This window comes from Gopherus evgoodei, chromosome 11 (assembly GCF_007399415.2).
Source record: "Gopherus evgoodei ecotype Sinaloan lineage chromosome 11, rGopEvg1_v1.p, whole genome shotgun sequence".
Lineage (NCBI taxonomy): Eukaryota > Metazoa > Chordata > Testudines > Testudinidae > Gopherus > Gopherus evgoodei.
This window is the reverse complement of record NC_044332.1, coordinates 8,655,659-8,676,425: the sequence shown is the minus strand read 5'-3', so window position 1 is coordinate 8,676,425 and position 20,767 is coordinate 8,655,659. Positions and strand designations below refer to the sequence as shown.

Genomic DNA, 20,767 nt, shown 5'->3' with positions numbered 1-20,767 from the left:
TGATGTTGCTGCTTCTTGGCGGAATTTTGGCGGATGCCCATCTGTCGCCACGCGCCAGATGAAAAAGGTTGGGGACCACTGTTTTATAGGGTACCAGGTTTTGTTAAATGGGTGTATCAGCAAAGGTTTGTATTTTCTTAAATATGTCTTAGGGCTTCTGGTGTGTTTGTTAAATTCTCTATTTTATCTCACCACTTCGCTTTGCTGACTAATCTTTATTGGTAAATTTGCAAGCCATGATGGGAGAAAGTAAAGTCTTGTGTCTCAGTCATTAGTTTTAACATATTTTTGAGCTTGAATTCACAATAGAATTTAAAACCTCCACACTGTTTCATCATATGTGTTTGCATCTGAACCTGTTAACTTTTACTGCGGTATATGAATGTAATCATTGTCTAACTGGCTGCTCAGCAGTGGAGAATTTATTAAGTTAAATAGGTTTGAGAACCTGCTAATTTGTCTGACTTTTCGGCTTTCATATTTAATGAGCAGATTCATGACGGCTCTTCAGAACCTTTTTTTAAAATATTTTAAAAACATACATGACTGACTTTGTGATACTATTTTTTTTTCTTGTTAGGCTGATGTTGACCTTTCTAATTCTAACCCAAACTTGGTGGATGATCGTGCTTCTGAAGTAAGTGTTGAACAAATGTTCTTTGTATGCTCTGGTGTGCTCATGAGAGAGGAGCATTATGGCTACAAGATTATTAAAGTGCTATAAATAAAATACTCATTAAACATTTGTTTTGCTATGATTAAAATAATTCAATCATACTAGTGTTCTTGTAGTGTAGATTCTGTAAGCAGTTGCATTGTATAGTTAACAAATCAAGCTGACAATTGGAACCAGTAATTCTCTGGAACTTACAGAGCTTGCTCATGGGAAACTGGATAAACATTTTTACTAGATAAGGGTATCAAACTCTTAATTTAGAAAAATAACACCTTAAGAATATAAATATTTCTCTTTGAAGTGAAGCAATATGCAGAAACCCTTCTCTTGCCTGAGAATTCAATGATCCAGCTTCATTATTCTAAGGGCTTTCTAAGGACTTGAATATAGCAGAATTCCTACTCTACAACAAACAGCTTGCAGATGACTGGAAACGTTTTTGAATGGCTAGTAGAAAATTAAAGCGATAAGGTTGGTGAGGTAATATCTTTTATTGGACCAACTTCTGTTGGTGAAAGAGATAAGCTTTTCAAGCTTGGACAGAACACTTCAGGCCTGGGAAAGGTACTCAGAGTGTCACAGCTAACTACAAGTGTAGAACAGATAAAGAGTTAACATGTTGTAAGAGACCATTCTCGGTGAAATGGGCCGTTAATGCCTCTCCAGTAGTAGGACAATGGAGGGTTAGTAGGTTACAGATTGTTGTAATGCGCCATAAATCCAGAGTCTTTATTAAGTCCATGATTTTTGGTATCTAGCAGAGTTGTAAATTTAAGTTCCAAGGCTCATCTTTTGAAGGTGGTGTGCAGATTTTCTTTGACAAGGATTGAGAGGTCAGCCATGGAATTATTGTTTTGTGGAAAGTGTTCACCTGTGAGTGATATGGTGTGTTTTTGTCTTTTCATTTTTCTGTGTGAGTTCATTTGAGAGTGTAGTGATTGTCTGTTTTAGTTGTTGGGGTATTTTGTGTAGCGGATGAGTTACACCACATTTTGTGATAGGCATGTGTAGGGCCCATGGATCTTGAAAGGTGTGTTGCAGGGGGTGGGTATTAATTATCGTAGCTGTGGAGAAGCATCTGCAGGTTTTGCATCTATCCTGGCAGTTGAGTTGAGTGCCCTAGTCTGTGGGGAGCTTGCTTCTTATGATGAGCTTGGTGATGAGGGGGGAGGAGTTTTTAAGGTCAGAAAAGGTGGATTTCTTTCAGGATGTGGTCCCCATTGAGTGTGGGTTGTAATTGTTTAAGGATACCCCATATAGGTTCCAGTGTGGGTTGTTTAATGATACCTGGTGTAGGTTCCAGTGTGGGGTGCTAGACGACAACTAGGGGTGTGTGGTTGGATGGCTTTTTTCCTGTATTGAAGTAGGTTTACTCATGGTATTTGGGTGGCCCATTCCATGATGTGATCTACTTCTCTGGTGGAGTGTCCTTCTTTGGTGAAGATGATTTCAAGTGTGTGAAGGTGTGTAACCTGGATTTTCTCCTCAGAGCATATTCTGTGGCATCTGAGCATCTGGCTGTAGATAACAGATTTCTTGGTGCATTTTGGGTGATTACTAAATCTGTGAAGCTAAGTGTGATGATCTGTGGGTTTTTTGTCTGTAGGGTTCCATTGTTGAAGCTGATTGTTGTTTCCAGGAAATTGATGCTGGCATGGGAGTGTTCCAGAGAAATGTTGATGGATGGGTGCTGGTGATTGAAGTTGTGATGAAAATTTGAGGGAGTTTAGGTTGATGTATCTCAGACATCCTCTTTGGTTTTGTGGTGCACTGCAAACAATAATTGAACATTAGGCATTTATTATTTTTCTGTACATTAAACATGAGTTATTTGTTTGCAGCTGATTGACTCTATCTGTGCTTGTTAACAATTAATTTAACAAAATATTCCTGAATTCTTCTTGTGGGGGGTGGTGAGGAAAATTCAATATAATCAAATGTAATAACTTTATATTTGGTTATAGAGTTGCAGTTCATTTTTAAAATTTGCTGCTGGAAATCAAATTTAAACCTCAGGTTGTGGTAGAATGTGACTGTAGCATCAAATGGGGCCATGTAATCACTCTGTTCTTCTTAAGAGTTAATTTGGTCCATTAAATTTAATACATCATGACCTTTCAAAGTGTTTTCTCTTTTACTCAAATACTTATTTGTAAATTTTCAAAATAAAAATGTTGCTGTTTAAAATGTCAGTATATTATATGAAATGAGGTCCAAAGGTAGAGGTGTAAGGTACTATGTGCTTATAAAGATAGGAATCTAGTTTTGCTATAAATTTAAAGTAACAGTGTCACACTATTAAGTAAATACCATTCCTTTTCTTTTTTGAAGAAAGATGTTCTGTGTTCTATTAAGGAATACGATCAGCTTGATGTCCAGATGTGTCGGACTAGAATTATGGAACTGGAAAAGAGACTTCTGGACAAACAGGAAGCAACTGAAAAACTCACTGCAGAGGTGGATGACTTACTGGAACAACTTGCCCAGCATAGTGGGGCTACACATCTTCAGGTACTATTAATAAAATCAGATAACTTGAATTTAAGGGTATTTACTGAAGATGTTATCAACAGAGTTATGAGTAACAGTGTAACTTCATTAAATACCACAGCAAAGTAGTATGTGTCCCGGTTACAGGACTAGCTGCACCTCTGACCCCTTCTCTGGTGTCTCTGAGTGCAACATCACATGTGTGGGGTCTCATGACTTCACCTATTCTGGGATGGAATCTTGAAATTCTTTCACAAGACACTGCAGCCAGCAACTCAGTTTATCGGTCATGCTTGCTCAACTGGTCTGTCTGGATTCTTATGATTTAGCAGTGGATACAGTGACTCCAACTGTGGAATCTGAGTTCACTTTCTCATTTTCTCTTTTCTGTCTTTTGAGGGATGGGCTTCAAATCCAGCCAGATTTATTTGTTTTCTCAGCTTGCATGCTTGGAACAGCTGCACAAAACCATTTTGAATTCCTCAAGGGGGTCAGGAGGCAGAGCATCAAAGTGAATGACTCCTGATTCTCATGAAGTGATTGCAGAGAAGTGTGTATCAGGATCAACCCTTCTTGGGTGCTTTTGCTGACAATCCTGCTATTGAATTAACTAAGTATAGGTGTACAGTAAATATTCTTACAACAATCAGACAAATAGAATATATAATATTCATAAATTATTACAGAGCAGCAACAAATATGCTATGCTATGAAATGTCATTGAGAGAGGCAACTATTAGTAAAACTATAATCTGTGTAAACTGATCTGAAAATGTTATCTATTCAAAATTGGGGTCTTGGTCCATGCCTGGGCTCCTAGGTGTTACTGCAGTACATATAATAATAATAGAGACATTCACTGAGCTTTTATTGGCATGGCAAGCTATAAAAAGTTGCCAAACTATAAGAAAAAGACAGACCCCTCTTATATCAAAACAAAACCAGTTTTGCAAAGCTTTCATTTTTAAGTTTTCAGGTGTCCTGAGACCTTCATAAATTTGAGGCTTATTGATTATCCAATTAGCAAGAGGATACAATATGAGATTCCTGTCTGAAAAACACACACTTAAAATTAAAGGAAGTCAACAAAACTTCCAGAATATAATCCTTCCTTTTAACAATCAATAGTTAACATATCTGATACTGAAATAAATCCCTTGTTCTTTTGGATTGGGCAGGTTTAAAATATTATTGTTTTGGTTTCCTGAAACCTTTTTAGGAGTTCAAATAATTTAGGGTCACCGCAAAGCTTCAGTCATGGAGAGCTCTTGAGTGTAAGAACTTTTCAGAATTGAATACTAGTGCTCTGTGGAAGCAAAGCTTTGGGAGCTACAAAGGAATGAAGCTTCAGTCACTGTAAGCCAAATTTAATGAGGTCAGTTAACTAGAGTTTAGAAAATTGGAATTGCATTGTGAAGAAAAGGGACTCTCTTACGTGATCATCTAAATTTTCTACATTGTGTTTACAAACAAGAATCAAATGTAACAGTACTTTATTACCTTCTGTTGTACAAATTTCAAAACCAGGTGTAATGAAAACTCCATTGTCTCTGTCAAATGTTGTGTAGATCAGTGGTTCTCAAACTAGGGCCATTGCTTGTTCAGGGAAAGCCCCTGGCAGGCCGGGACAGTTTGTTTGCCTGCCGTGTTTCTGGGTGAAGGCTCAAATAATATGGAGCATCTCTTCCTTTTTTTTGTAAATGGAGATCATTCTTCTGTGCTCATTTAAAGTGAGTTTTAACATGTACTCTGTATATTTTTTTTCTTTTGCAGAGCTGCTGGTAGTGGTGATAAATGGGGTAAAAGTGTGTGGGACGGGGGGAGAGTTTGTGTTTTCACTTTATAAGCTCCTGGTTTCTAGGACTTCCACACAAAGGTGAACTGCACCCCACATGCTTGAAGTGTCTTCCTGCTTCCTCCGTAGCTGCAGACTTACTTTTTGCTTTTAGGAGTAGGAAACCAAGAACTTTCCTGTCATGAGAAATACTTTAAAGAAGCTAATGAGATGAATATGGAATAGGATTAACATACCCCAGATCATTAGCTTTTTATCACTTGGATGAGAAGAGGCGAACATCTCTGCTCCAGTCATCCTAGATCAGTACAACCTGTTTTTTACATAATGTGGGCACCGAGGATTCAGTTTCTTACTGTAGAAATTCTACACTTTTTGTTTCACCCTTTACCTATTAAAATGTTTGCACTTGCTAAAAACAATGTTCTAAATTGGCTTCCTTTACCTTTTGAGATCAGTGGAAGGTAAACTTTTTTTTCTTTGCACTTTTCACAGAAAGATGACCACTCCTGTGGAGCAAGTTTTACTGATGCCTTAAGTACAGTGCAAAGAGCCAGTTCTTTCTTTTTAATGAAGGTTGATGTGTCTAAACTGCTGAAAAAGTCTGGTTTCAAAGATACATTAATGTTTCATATAGGAGCTGGAGACGGCTGTCCAGGAACGGAATGAGATAATAGCTCAGCTGACAAGTAACCTGCAGCAGGCAAGGCAAAATCGAGATGACATTCAGGAAGAGGCCTCACTCCTAGCTGATCAGATCCATGGTTTACAGCTTCAGTTACATGAGGTGTGTGCTGGCTTTTTAAAAATGTTACCAGAAAATGAGGATCAGAACATTAACTGGGAAAGAAGTTAGTAATTCTTGATCTCGGCAAATTATATAAATCTTTTCTTCCCCTTTCTTCTCAGTAACATGTGGTTTAAATGTGACTTTCAGGCTTACTAAACTAAACCTGAATTAATGGCTTGATTTATTTATTTATTTATTTATTATTTATTTATTATTTATTTATTATTTATTGTAGTGCAGTTTATTGCAGTGCAGAGGAAGCACGCTCCACTTGCTGGGGAACTGGACTGAGAGGCAGAAACTTTGGGTGCTTTCATGGCTCTGCCATTGACTTGAGGTGAAACCTTCAGGAAGTCACTTCACATTTTCATGCCTCGAGTTTTTCCCTTGTTAAAGTGGGGGGAACTTTTACCCAGCTTCTTGAAGAAAGCAGTTTGAGCTCTATAAATGAAAAATACTATAAAACTCTATGCCAGGGTGTTACTGATTCAGAGGATTGGTGCAATGTCTAGTTTTTAAATAGTCTCTTGGACAAATCCCTTCATTGTGCCTGATCCCTTACAGATCTCACTCTTCCTTCCGAGTCGGCCACGCAGCCTCACTGCTGCCTGCTCAGGCTGAACCTCTGGACTTCAGCATTCATGCTTCACATTGTGAATTCTCTTCAGTGAGTCCAACTGAGATACACTCCTAATAGAGACTTGTACGCTCATCAGGGACTAATGCACTTCACCCAGTATTTACAGTGACACTCAAGCAGCATTTTCAAAACAGTAGGGTTTATCAGTCAACTGGAACACAGCATTGGAAGTTCATAGATTAGCACAGAAAAATCAAGGTTAAAGCATAATCCATTCTGGTTAGTGCAGAGCAATTGAACAGACTCAGGGCATGACTGCACTACAAAGTTAAGTCAATTTTATGTAAGTTGACATCGAGTCTCTGATTTAAGCAAGTCGATCTTGCGTGTCCCCGCTATGCTCATGTTGGTGGAGTGCGTCCTCACTAGCAGGGGTTGCATTGACGCACAGAGCGCTGCACTGTGGGTAGCTATCTTACAGTGCATGTAGGCAAGTGGAATTTTGGCTTGGTCTTGCAATGCCTTATGGGACCGAAACGTATTTGCGCAAATGGTTATAGGAGCTTGGTGTTAGCCTCCCATGATGCGCTTACCTCCCTACCTCCCTGAAATCAACGGCAAAGAAGCCAAACCTTTTTCGTTCCTCTTTTCCTAAGCCTGGGTTACCTGCGCAGACTCCATAGCATGGCAAGCATGGACCCCTCTCAGCTGTACTTTGTTGTGAGCATTACAAACACCTCGCGCCTCATCCTGCAGTATTTACTCAGTTGAAACAGGAGCCACTGTGCAGAACAATGTGATGCTGTGCAAGCAGCCCTGCTGGAAACCATGGAGTGGAGGAATTTTCAGTTGCTGATGACAGTCATGCATCACCTTGACAGGGTGGAGCATCCGTTCTGGGCCTGGGAAACAAGCATTGACTGGTGGGACCGCATCGTTATGAAGCTATGGAATGATGAGCAGTGGCTGCAGAACTTCTGAATGCGCAAGGCTACTTTCATGGAACTATGTGAAGAGCTTTCCCCAGTCCTTAAGTGCAGCAGTACTAAAATGGGAGCTGCTTTGACAGTTGAGAAGTGAGTAGTGATAACTGTGGAAACTTGCAATGCCAGGCTGCTACTGGTCAGTGGGGAATCAGTTTGGAGTCGGTAACTCTACCATGGGGTCTGTTGTGATCCAAGTTTGCAGGGCAATCAATAGACTTCTGGTAAGAAGGGTAGTGTCTCTGGGCAACGCACAGGACATAGTGGATGGCTTTGCCACGATGGGGTTCCCTAACTGCGGATGGAACGCATATCCCTATCTTGGCCCTAGACCACCTTGCCAAAGAGAACATAAACTGAAGGGGTACTTCTCAATGGTGTTGCAAGCACTGGTGGATCACAGGGGCCATTTCACCGACATCAACGTGGGATGGTCGGGAAAGGTGCATGATGTGCTCATCTTTAGGAACTCTGGTCTGTTCAGAAAGCTGTAAGCAGGGACTTTCTTTCCAGACTGCAAAACAACCATTGGTGATGCTGAAATGCCAATCGACCCTGGGAGACCCAGCCTACCCCTTGCTCCCATGGCTTATGAAGCTGTACACAGGCAGCCTGGACAGCAGTAAGGACTGGTTCAACCATAGGCTGAGCAAGTGCAGAATGGTGGTGGAATGTGCATTTGCATGTTTAAAAGGCTGCTGGCATTGTTTGCTTAATAGGTTAGATCTTACTGAAAGCAGTATCCGCATTGTTGTTGCTGCCTGCTATGTGCTCCAGAATATCGCTGAAACAAAGGGAGAAAAGTTTCCAGCAGGGTAGGGGGTTGAGGCAGATCGCCTGGCAGCCAATTTTGAACAGCCAGACACCAGGGCAATAAGGAGAGCACACCTCGGGGCTCTGCATCTCCGTGACGCTTTGAAAACCAATTTCAGCAGTGATCCACAGTAATGTGACACTTATCTGTGGTGTTCCTTACTAAGCTGTCCCCCTCATTCTATTTTCTCCCCTGTAAACTCCGCCTCCACTAAGCATAGTGTGCTGAATGAATAAAGAGCCTTTTCTCCTCAATCCGTTAAGTTTTTTTATACTCGCAAACACACAGACACAGCAAAGAAAAGTAAGATAACCTGGGGCAAAAGGGCTGATAACACTAGATGGGGGGAGAAACAAGGACAGCTTGCTTACAGTTGCACTGCAATAATAATCAAAGGTATGGGAATGGCCGCCTGATGGACCTTGTACCCTCCCCTGGAGTTGAGTGCAAGAGACACTGAACTCCCCCCAAGCCTCAGGACATTTGGGAGAGGAGGATGTGGAATGTGGCAATAATGGCATCAGGTTCAGCATAGGGACTCTAGCATCCAGCTGCCTTTCATGAACCTCAGCTAGATGCCTCAACATGTCTGATTGCTCCCTCATAATTTAGTTATATATCTCTTCCTGCAAGGCACTCTCTTGTTCCCTGCATGGTCTACAGCAGGGGTAGACAACCTATGGTACGGGTGCCGAAGGCGGCACGCGAGCTGATTTTCAGCGGCACTCACGCTGCCCAGGTCCTGGCCACCCGTCTGGGGGCTCTGCATTTTAATTTAATTTTAAATGAAGCTTCTTAAACATTTTAAAAACCTTATTTACTTTACATACAACAATAGTTTAGTTATATATTATAGACTTATAGAAAAAGACCTTCTAAAAACGTTATAATTATTACTGTTATGTGAAACCTTAGATCAGAGTGAATAAATGAAGACTTGGCACAGCACTTCTGTAAGGTTGCCAACTCCTGGTCTACAGTCTTCCCTGTCCTTGTGCAGGTTGTTGGACATGCACTGAGCTCCTGTCTTGTCACTCTCAGAATTGCGCATTAATTAATTATGTCCTCCTAAGACGTCTTTTTCTGCCTTCTAATCTGGGAAAGTCTCTGTCCTGGGGTGGAGGAAGCACCGGCAGACCAGGTTTCAGCTGCAAAGAATACAAAGCACAGGTAGCATTGACAGTGCATACATTGTTTCTGGTGCAAGGTTAATTTTTTTATAAAAGAAACACTCCTCAATGCACTTCCCTGCAAGCCGCAACGTAATCGCAACTGCTGGCTACTGCAAGAGTTGATTTTCTGCTTCGGCTATGTTGAGTAAGGCCACGAGACATGGATGAGAGGTCTTAAGAACATAAGAATGGCCATACTGGGTCAGACCAAAGGTCCATTGAGCCCAGTATCCAGTCTACCGATAGTGGCCAATGCCAGGGGCCCCAGAGGGATTGAACCTAACAGGTAATGACCAAGGGATCTCTCTCCTGCCATCCATCTCAACCGTCTGACAAACGGGGTCTAGGGACACCATTCCTGGCTAATAACCATGAATGGACTTAACCTCCATGAATTTATCTAGTTCTTTGAGTGCTTGCTCATATCGATTCCAATTAAGTGTGCGTGCGCCCCGTGCACGTTCGCCGGAAGTTTTTTACCTTAGCAACACTCGGTGGGTCGGCTGGGCGCCCCCTGGAGTGGCACCGCTATGGCGTCGGATATATACCTCTGCCGACCCAACCACCCCTCAGTTCCTTCTTACCGCCCATATCAGTCGTTGGAGCAGTGGAATGCGGTTTTACTGACCTCCACCTCCCTAGCTACTCGTAGTTCTCTATTTTATTTTTGTGTATATAGTTCAAAGTTATATAGTTATAGTTAATTTTTATCATTCATAGTTAGTGTTATAGTTAAGAGGGGTTCAGGGATTAGCCCCTTCCTTGCACCCAGTGCCGGGGCCCATGCCCGGTTCGCCAGGTTTCAAACCATGCTCGGCCTGTCACAAGCCGATGCCGACAGGAGATCAACACGACTCCTGTCTTAAGTGCCTCAGGGAATCTCACTTGGCAGAAAAGTGTCGCATTTGCAAGGCTTTTAAGCCGAGAACAAAAAAGGAGCAGGACTTTTGGCTAAAACAGCTCCTCATGGAGGCGGCTCTTACCCCTCCGCCTTTGGCACCGACCGCTGGTCAATCGGCAGGCAGAAGCGCCTCCTCGGCACCGGACTGCGCTGGTACTGCCAAGGCCTCTTGGCACCGGCCATCGCCGGCACCAGAGTCAACTCAGCACTGCTCCCTCTCCCCGAGGTCGAGAGAGCCTAAGATTCCTGCTGCTTCCGTGCCACCTGCACCGCAGCCAGAGAGCTTGTCTAAGTCGGATCGCCCGGCACTGACACCTGCCGCGGCACCGACGACGTTAGCATCGTCGATTCCGGTCCCACAAGGGCCATCGAGTCCGGTGCCTGTCAGCTCCCTGGTGCGAGCCGTGGTTGAGCTTACTATTCCATCCACGCCGGAGACATTCTCAACGGCGAGGGATCTGATTGCTATGACAGAGTCGACGCTGCCTCAACCCCCGGCACCGCCGGTGCAGGTAATACAGTCTATCGGCAAGCCTGCCTTGATAAAACCATCCTCTGTTGGCACAGCATGGCGGCACCTTTCACGATTATGGTCCTGCAGACGTTCTAGGTCCCGTCGGTGCTCCTGCTCCTGACACCGCTCGCAGTCCCAGCACCGTTCTCCTCCTCGGTACCGGTTGCACTCGCGGCACCGTTCAGTATCCCGTTCGCTGGCCCGCTACTCTCGACACCGCTCCAGTTCCCGGCACCGCTCCAGGCACCAGGACTCCCGTAGCCGCTTCCGACGTCGAGCCTCAAGATCTCGGTCGACCTCCCAGCACCACTCCGGTCGCAGGTCCCAATCTCGTTCCCGGTACCAGTATGCCTCCTGGTACCAGTCCCCGGTGCTGAGTAGAGCAAGGTCCGCTAGAGACAGAGACTCTTCTCAGGGCTTTTCAGCCCCTCCATGGCCATCCAGACACGCATCAGTGTTGTCCCACGCGAACAGCTCTTATGCACAGGATCGCGATTCCGATGTGCCCACCAGAGTCTTCCAAGAGGCCCAGGCCCAAGGCATACCAGTAGTTCCGTCCCGCTCTGTCTCATCAGAGCACCGAGTGCCAGAGGTGACAGTTAGCCATCCTCCTCCGACTGCTACAGAGGAAGCCCCAGTTCACCCACCGGACTCCCAGGTTCCACTGGAGCAGGAGGTTGCCCAAGAGCAAGAGGCCACACAGGACCTGCTAGTCTCCGGCATCTCCTCTTCCTCTTCTCCAGATGAGGTGGTGGCGGGAACATCCTCCTCGAGCCCTCCTCCAATCGACCTGAGAGCCCATCAGGACCTCCTGAGGAGGGTAGCACTCAATATGAACCTCCAGATGGAGGAGGTCCCGGAGGTAGAGGACCCAGTAGTGGATATTCTGTCGGCAGATGCCCCCACCAGAGTGGCCCTACCGTTTATTCAGACCATCCAGGCCAATGCCGATACTATGTGGCAGTCTCCAGCCTCTATCCCTCCTGGGGCCCAGGGGGGTCGAGCATAAATACATGGTGCCCTCTAAAGGGTACGAGTACTTGTATGTCCATCTTTCTCCCTGCTAACTAGTCGTCCAGTCTGTTAATGAGAGAGAAAGCCATGGCCAGCAGGCACCAGCCCCGAAATCGAAGGAGGCTAGGCGAATGGACTTACTTGGCCACAAAGTGTACTCGGCAGGTGCCCTACGGCTCCGGGTGGCAAATCAACAAGCCCTGCTTAGCCGCTATAATTATAACACCTGGGCGGCAGTAGGTAAGTTTACGGAGCTACTCCCTCAAGACTCCCGCCAAGAGTCTGCTGCCCTCTTAGAGGAAGGGGAAAAGGTGGCCAGAACTTCCTTCCAGGCCTCGTTGGATGCAGCCGACTCAGCAGCCAGGACTCTGGCCTCAGGTGTTGCCATGAGGTGCATCTCATGGCTTCAGGTTTCAAGCCTCCCACCAGAGCTGCAGTATACCATTCAGGACTTACCATTTGATGAAAAAGGTCTCTTCTCATAAAAGACTGACCCCAGGCTGCAAAGCCTGAAGGATAACAGAGTCATAATGCGCTCTCTTGGCATGCATACGCTGGTGACCCAACGTAGGCCTTTCTGTCCCCAGCCTCACCACCCATACTCTGCACCTAGACAAAGACAGGACTTTGGCAGGCGGTGCGGTCGAAGGGGTCGTAGATGACAATCAGGACCCCAAGAGGGCCAAAATCAAGGTCCCTCGAAACCACCAGCCAGACCAAAGACGAACTTTTGAAGGTGCGCCCGAAAGCAGCGTACCAGTTACAGGCCAGGATCCTTCTCCTCCCTTCTCCAACCGTCTCTCTTATTTCCTTCCGGCGTGGTCCCAGTTAACTTCAGATCGCTGGGTCCTACGCATGGTGGAGTATGGGTACCACCTCCAATTTATTTCAACCCCCCCTCCCACCTTCCAACCCCGTCCCTCTTCAGGGACCCCTCTCACGAGCAATTCCTGTTGCAAGAGGTGCAGACGCTCCTCACCATGGGAGCTATAGAGGAGATACCAAAGGACGAAAGGGGCAAGGGGTTTTACTCCCGTTATTTCCTAATCCCCAAGTCGAAGGGAGGTCTCAGACCTATCCTAGACCTGCGAGGACTCAACCAGTTTGACAAAGTTGAAGTTCTGCATGGTATCCCTGGGGACCATTATCCCAGCCTTGGATCCTGGAAACTGGTATGCCGCCCTCGATATGAAGGACATGTACTTTCACATCGCCATTTTTCCTCCACACAGGAGGTACCTCCGCTTCGTAGCCAACCGTCAGCACTTCCAGTTTACGGTCCTGCCGTTTGGCCTTTCTGCAGCCCCAAGGGTATTTACAAAGTGTACGGCCGTAGTCGCCGCCTGTCTCCGCTGATGTCAGATACACGTTTTTCTGTATCTGGACGATTGGCTCATTTGAGGGGCCTCCGAGACACAAGTCACCGAGCATGTGGGCATCGTCAAGGACCTATTCACACGTCTAGGCCTGATGATCAATATAGAAAAATCCACTCTGGTTCCCATGCAGAGGTTAGACTTCATAGGAGCTATCCTGGACTCCAGTCTAGCCAGGGCCTGCTTACTGCAGCTGTGGTTTCAGGCGATGGCAATAATCACCCGAGGTCTACAGAATTTCCCGATGACCTCGGCTCACACTTGTCTCGGTCTCCTGGGGCAAATGGCTGCCTGCATGTTCGTAACCAAATATGCCAGACTCTGCCTCCATCCTCTCCAAGCTTGGCTCAACTCGGTATACCACCCGGGCAGGGACCCAATAGACACGATAGTCACCATTCCCTCGAGCACCCTAGGCTCCCTAGACTGGTGGCTAACTCCCTCCCTGGTGTGTACAGGGCTGCCGTTCCATCCGCCCCAGCCCTCAATGTCCCTGACGACGGACACGTCATCTCTCAGCTGGGGTGCTCACCTCGGACTCCTTCGTATTCAAGGCCTCTGGTCATCTCAGGAGCTGGCATTACACATAAATGTCCGAGAACTGAGAGCAGTCCGCCTGGCATGCCAGGCGTTCCAGCAACATTTACAAGGCCTTTGTGTCTCAGTGTTTACAGACAACACAACGGCCATGTACTACATAAACAAGCAGGGAGGGACACGATCCTCCCCCCTTTGTCAAGAGGCCATCCAACTTTGGGACTTTTGCATAGCCCACTTGATAGACCTCGTAGTGTCCTTTCCCCAGGGGTTCGGAACACTCTAGCGGATCGACTCAGCTGGTCCTTCCTGTCTCACGAGTGGTCGATCCGCCCGGATGTTATTCATTTTGTTTTCCAGAAGTGGGGATTTCCCCACATAGACCTCTTTACTTCCCGCGAGACCAGGAAATGCCAGATGTTCTGCTCCTTCCAAGGTCTCTCCCTGGGATCGATCTCGGACGCTTTCCTGATGCCGTGGAAGAGCCAGCTGCTTTATGCCTTCCCGCCGTTCCCGCTGGTTCACAAGATCCTGCTAAAACTCCGCAGGGACAGAGCGCGCCTAATCATGATCGCTCCAGGGTGGCCCAGGCAGCACTGGTACACCACGTTGCTTCGCCTATCGATAGCCAACCCAATTACCTTGCCACTCCACCCAGACCTCATAACTTAGGACCATGGCAGGCTTCGCCACCCAGACCTGCAGGCCCTTCACCTCTAGGCATGGCTGCTGCGTGGCTAAACCAGTCAGACTTACGTTGCTATGCATCAGTACGACAAGTTCTCCTGGGTAGCAGGAAACCTTCCACCCGGTCAACGTATTTGGCCAAGTGGAAGTGTTTCTCCTGCTGGTGCAAAACGCATAATCTTACTCCCACTGAGGTCTCGATTCCCTCTATTTTGGACTATCTCTGGTCTCTCAAACAGCAGGGCCTAGCAGTATCATCACTGAGGGTACACTTGGCAGCCATCTCTACCTTCCACCCAGGGGAAGATGGCTGTTCCGTGTTCTCACACCCTATTGTTTCGAGGTTCCTCAAGGGCTTGGAGCGCTTATACCCCCAAGTATGCTGCCCAGCCCCGACCTGGGACCTCAACCTGGTTTTAACCAGGCTTATGTCTCCCCATTCAAGCCGTTAGCAGCCTGCTCGCTACTCTACCTATCTTGGAAGACAGCTTTCCTCATAGCCATTACATCGGCCAGACAAGTCTCTGAGCTTAGGGCCCTTTGTCATAAACAGATAGCTAAGGGTTAATGTCTCTTTCACCTGAAGCACCTGACCAGAGGACCAATCAGTAAACAGGATTTTTTTTCAACTCTGGGTGGAGGGAAGTTTGTGTCTAAGTCTTTGTCTGTCTGCCTGCTTTTCTCTCAGCTTTGAGAAGTGATTTCTGTTTTCTAATCTTCTGTTTCCAAGTTGTAAGGACAAAGAGATCAAATAGTGAGTTATATGATTTCTTTTCTTTGGTATTTACATGTCTATAGTTGCTGGAGTGCTTTGATTTGTATTCTTTTTGAATAAGGCTGTTTGTTCAATATTCTTTTAAGCAATTGACCCTGTATTTTGTCACCTTAATACAGAGAGACCATTTTTATGTATTTTTCTTTCTTTTTATATAAAGCTTTCTTTTTGAGACCTGTTGGAGTTTTTCTTTACTGGGAAACTTCAGGGAAATTGAGTCTGTACTCACCAGGGAATTGGTGGGAGGAAGAAGTCAGAGGGAGAACTGTGTGTGTTAGATTTATTCGCCTGACTTTGCATTCCCTCTGGGTGCGGGGGGAAAGAGAGATTAACTCTCGGTAATTCTGTTCTCCAGGACTGGAAAACGGGGAGGGGGGAGTCCCTCTGTTTAGATTCACAGAGCTTGTGTCTGTGTATCTCTCCAGGAGCACCTGGAGGGGGGAAGGGAAAAAGGATTATTTCCCTTTGTTGTGAGACTCAAGGGATTTGGGTCTTGGGGTCCCCAGGGAAGGTTTTGTGGGGACCAGAGTGCCCCAAAACACTCTAATTTTTTGGGTGGTGGCAGCCGTACCAGGTCCAAGCTGGTAACTAAGCTTGGAGATTTTCATGCTAACCCTCATATTTTGGACGCTAAGGTTCAAATCTGGGACTAGGTCATGACACCCTTACAGTGGATCCGCTGTACGCTGTGTTCCATAGGGACAAGGTGCAGTTGCGGCCACACCGAGCATTCCTCCCTAAGGTGGTTTTGGCCTTTCATGTTAACCAGGACATCTTTCTTCCGGTCTTCTTCCCGAAGCCACACTCAACGCGACGGGAGCAACAATTGCATTCCCTGGATGTCCGTAGAGCGCTCGTATTTTATATAGAGCGGACAAAACCCTTTCGTAAAACGCCCCAACTCTTTGTCGCGGTAGCAGACCGGATGAAAGGCCTATCTGTTTCCTCTCAGAGGATCTCATCTTGGGTGACGGCATGCATCCACATTTGTTATGATTTGGCTCATATTTCCCGAAGCCACATCACCGCGCATTCTACCAGGGCTCAGGCTTCATCTACCGCCTTCCTGGCTCGTGTACCTATCCAGGAGATATTTTGCGCAACTACCTGGTCTTCTGTCCACACCTTTGCTTCACATTATGCTCTGGTTCCACAGTCCAGAGATGATGCAGCCTTTGACTCAGCAGTTTTGCATTCTGCAACATCTCACTCCGACCCCACCGCCTAGGTAAGGCTTGGGAATCACCTAATTGGAATCGATATGAGCAAGTACTCGAAGAAGAAAAGACGATTACTCACTTTTGTAACTGTTATTCTTCGAAATGTGTTGCTCATATCCATTCCAAACCTGCCCTTCTTCCCCACTGTCGGAGTAGCTGGCAAGAAAGAACTGAGGGGCAGTTGGGTCGGAAGGGGTATATAGTGGCGCCGCTCCAGGGGGTGCCCAGCTGACCTGCCAAGTGTTGCTAGGGTAAAAATCTTCTGGCGAACGTGCACGTGGCGCGCGCGCACCTAATTGGAATGGATATGAGCAACACATCTTGAAGAACAACAGTTACAAAGGTGAGTAACCGTCTTTTCTCTTTTAAACCCTGTGATAGTCCTAGCCTTCACAAGCTCCTCAGGCAAGGAGTTCCACAAGTTGACTGTGCGCTCAGAAGGTAGGTTTTCCATTGGTCAGATCATCCTAGCAGACCTTCTTTGCACCTGTTCCACTTTGAATTCATCTTTCTTAAAGATGGGAGACCAGAACTGCATGCAGTATTCCAGAAGAGGTCTCACCAGTGCCTTGTATAACGGTACTAACACCTCCTTATCTCTGCTGGAAATACTTTGTTTGATGCATTCTAGGGCCATGGCTCCACTGAAGAGTTGCAGCGCTGGTGGTGGGTTTACAGCGCTGCAACTTAGTAACTGTCCACACCTACAAGGCACATCCAGCGCTGCAACTCCCTGGCTGCAGCGCTGGCTGTACACCTGGTCTGCTTGGAGTGTAACGATTGCAGCGCTGGCTCATCAACTGTGTCCATCAAAAGCGCTGTTGTTGGTCTCCAGGGTATTAGGAGGTATCCCAGAATGCCTGTTCACAATAAACCGGAAGAGTGGCTGAACTCCATCTGGGCTCCCCGGAGCTGCTTATCTAAAAAACAAAGACAGCTGCTTTTTGCTCGAGCGAGTGGAGGCAGACAGGGGAATTGCTTTGGAAGGTTCACAGCTGTTTGCTTTTGAGTAGAGAAGCCACACGGCGGAGGGGGAGGAGGGAGTCTGTGTTGAGCAGCTGCTTATGTGATCTGAAGGCTATTTAGGAGTGCATAATTTGCCTTTAGTGAATAAGAGAGCGGTGAGGGAAGGGCTCGAAACTTTTAAATTGATTGCAGGTTGGTGATGTGTATGTTCCAGTCCTTAGAACTTGCGAGACAGGGAGCTGACAGCTCCAAAAATCCACTCTCTCTCTCTCTCCCCCACTCTCCCCATCACCCCCCTCTTTTGAAAAGCACGTTGCAGCCACTTGAACGCTGGGATAGCTGCCCATAATGCACCACTCCCAACAGCGCTGCAAATGCTGCAAATGTGGCCACACTGCAGCGCTTTCGCTACACAGCTGTACTAAGACAGCTGTAACTCCCAGCGCTCTACAACTGTAAGTGTAGCCATACCCTAGGACTGCATTCGCCTTTTTCATGGCTGCATCACACTGATGACTCATAATTGTCCTGTGATAAACCAATACACCCAGGTCAGAGATCCCAAGTTTCTTTCAGAGCCCCCATTTACTCACACATCTCAGTTCTTTGTTCCCGAGCTGGGTCTCTGCTCAGATTCCCTGTTGAGAGTGTTGATCTGTGAATCATTGGAGCTTGTATTGTTTCTCTGGACTCCTTGTTGATCTGGGTCAGTTTCAGCCAGTCCCTTAATGACTCTATTCATTCCATGCAAACAGGGAGGTGAGACATATGCACACACTTATGTCTCTTAGGCCTTGGCTACACTGGAGATTTGCAGCGCTGGTAGTGGCTTTACAGCGCTGCAACTTACTCCCCCGTCCACACTGGCAAGGCACATATGGCACTGTATCTGTCTGGCTACAGAGCTGGTTGTACTCCACATGGACCAGAGGAGTAAAGAGAACAGCACTGGTGCTGCAGCGCTGGAGTGCCAGTGTAAACAGCGATTAATCTTAGTACACTGTAACTGACCTCCGGAATTTTCCCATAATGCTTTTAACTAAAGAACTCTTTGTTTTGTTATGATGCCTCTTTTTGTTTTGTTGTGAACTTGGGGCTCTGGGAGCTGCTTATCTAAAAAACAAACACAGCTACTGTTTGCTCGAGGAGAAGCAAGCAGGGAATGTCCACAGCTAGTGTTTGCTTGAGGAGAGAAACAGCACGGCGGGAGGGAGGGAGTCCGTGGGAGCAGCTGTTTATCTGATCTGAAGGCTATTTGTATTTAAGAGTGAATGAGAGAGGGATAGGAGAAGTGGTCGGAATTTGCAAGGCAGGGAGCTAACACAGTGTCGGCTCCAAAAATCCACTCACTCTATTTTTAATAATTAATTCCAGGCCTCATATGGGTCTGTCACCATAGTATTTGAGTACCTATGTATTACCTGTGCAGGTCCCATAAGGCTTGCTGGATGGGCCAAAGTACACAATATAGTTTTTTTGCCAGGTGTTTAGGAAACCAGACTGGCAGCGATTGAATACCTGGAAAAGAGGTGTAGCTAGGGAGAAGGAAAAAGAAAGAAGTGGTTGATGGTGGTTGAAGTACTGTCCGCAGCTGAAGGGGATATTGGATTACATTTTTTGCACAGTGGAAATATAATTTTGTTTTGGATGAGATTTAATTCTGAAAAAATAACATTTTGTTTATGTTGCAGGAGCTGCAATTACTGGTGACAAAGTACTTAGTTCATTATTTTACAGCTGGTGTTAGGACTTGCTCTGTAAGCCAGTGTAGGATGTGCTTAAAACAGAAGCAGATAATTTGATTCAAGTTTGGGTGTTAGTATGCTGACAGTTTTGATAATTAGCAAACCTGAAACCTCCCCTCATTTTTTAGCAGAACTTTTTGTAAATGTCTTTAAAAGTGACTCATCTCCTTTGTCCTTACAATTTACTTACCTGAGGACATCTTATGAGTTCTTTGAGTGCCTGTCCATGTGTGTATTCTGCTCTAGGAGAACATGCGCCTGGGACGGGAGAATTTTTTTGCTAGCAGAGTCCCTTTGCTCCATGGATGTACCCTGACTATCCTTGTGGTCTGTACTCAAGGTATAATGGATGGTTGGGAAACAACCACCACTCCTGTTCTTTCTCACCATCCTGGCCTGAGACTGAGCGGTTCAGTGTCTGCACGTCTTAGCTTAGCTTTTGAGAGTTGTGCATAGTTTTACAAATAGATTTTAGTATAATTAAATATGGGTTAATTGTAAGGATTTGCTTGCATGCCTGTTCCACCCTATCCTCCATATTTAGTGAGGAAATTTAGTTTTTCTGTAATGGCCCCAAATCCTTTGGATTTAAATTTTGTGGGTCCTGTGGGGGAGCTTTTCCCCTTAATGATATTCACTTCTGTTGTGTTTAGGGGAGTTCTAGCTAAGTGTGGTACATGTATATCATTCTGAGAACAAAAACATTCAGGGAAGTGAGACTGAAAATGCATTTGTTAGACCACTCTAAGCAGGCAGTCTCAAACCTGGGACTGTCTGATCCATTCTACCTCCCGCACAATAGACTGCAGGAATGAGTCGTGCTATGTGTGTTAGCTTCAGGGCTCACTTCTCAAAGGACTTAGGTAGGAAGTCTTAGAAGGCGTTATGAGAGGGTAGTGAGAGACACTCTTCCAAAGAGATAAGGAGCAGATCTCTGTCATCAGATGTTGGCTGTATGTGTGTTCCCTCTGTGTGCTGTCCCAGATTTGTGCAGGTAACTGGCACAGAAGATCTCGAGTGAACCACCCAATGATCACAAAATCCATTAAAGTACAAAAGCACCTGGCCAGGTTTATTGTCAACGAAGCATATTACTGGTGCCTTATATTTCCTACAAGTGCACTCAATACATGTATGCCCATGACAATGGACACAGCTCAATTAGTGGAAGGACTTTTCATTATCTGTTTGGGTGGCCAAAGATATTCCCTCTGAGATGCCTCTTTATACCCAGATACAAACAAGTTACGTATTGCTCCTCTGATGTATCTAGGTGCCACCCATTACCTTGTACGTGTTGGTTTGATCAGAACATCTCTATTCATCATACTGTCATCCTGACCTTATCTTAAGAGAGGTTAGCATGTTCCTGTTATCTTTGGGGAATGGGTTGAGGTGTTCTAGTACCACCCTTCTGGAGTGTGTGTGCATGAGTGTTCTGTGTCTAGCACCTCTTAGGAATGTGTGTTTTTGCAATATGAGCCTTGTTCTTGCCAGATTCTGGGAGCAGGGCCTGCCTCTTGCTCATAACTTGACTTTGCTTTATATCAGCAACGCTTTGACCACTACTTTAGCCCAGTCTTCTCGCCTCATCCCAGGCCTCTGAAACAAGGACTTGTGTTTCAGGCCCTCTTCCTACTACAACCTTCATGTAGATCTTTGAGGAAAAAGATGTTTGCTGTGCTCCAGAGAAGATCTCATGTCCCAGTATGGATCCTGATGAGGTTTTGAT

The 20,767-nt window shown here is 45.9% G+C and overlaps 1 protein-coding gene across 2 annotated transcripts in view; it reads left to right on the top strand.

The window, feature by feature from the left end:
* The window catches only part of PCNT (pericentrin), a 276,563-nt gene that overhangs the window by 50,408 nt on the left and 205,388 nt on the right, over window positions 1-20,767 (top strand). For both annotated transcript variants that reach the window (XM_030581110.1, XM_030581111.1), the window contains 3 exons: window positions 581-637; window positions 3,008-3,187; window positions 5,599-5,748. In XM_030581110.1, coding sequence (XP_030436970.1) covers window positions 581-637; window positions 3,008-3,187; window positions 5,599-5,748 — 387 coding nt within the window. The remainder of the gene's footprint in view (window positions 1-580; window positions 638-3,007; window positions 3,188-5,598; window positions 5,749-20,767) is intronic.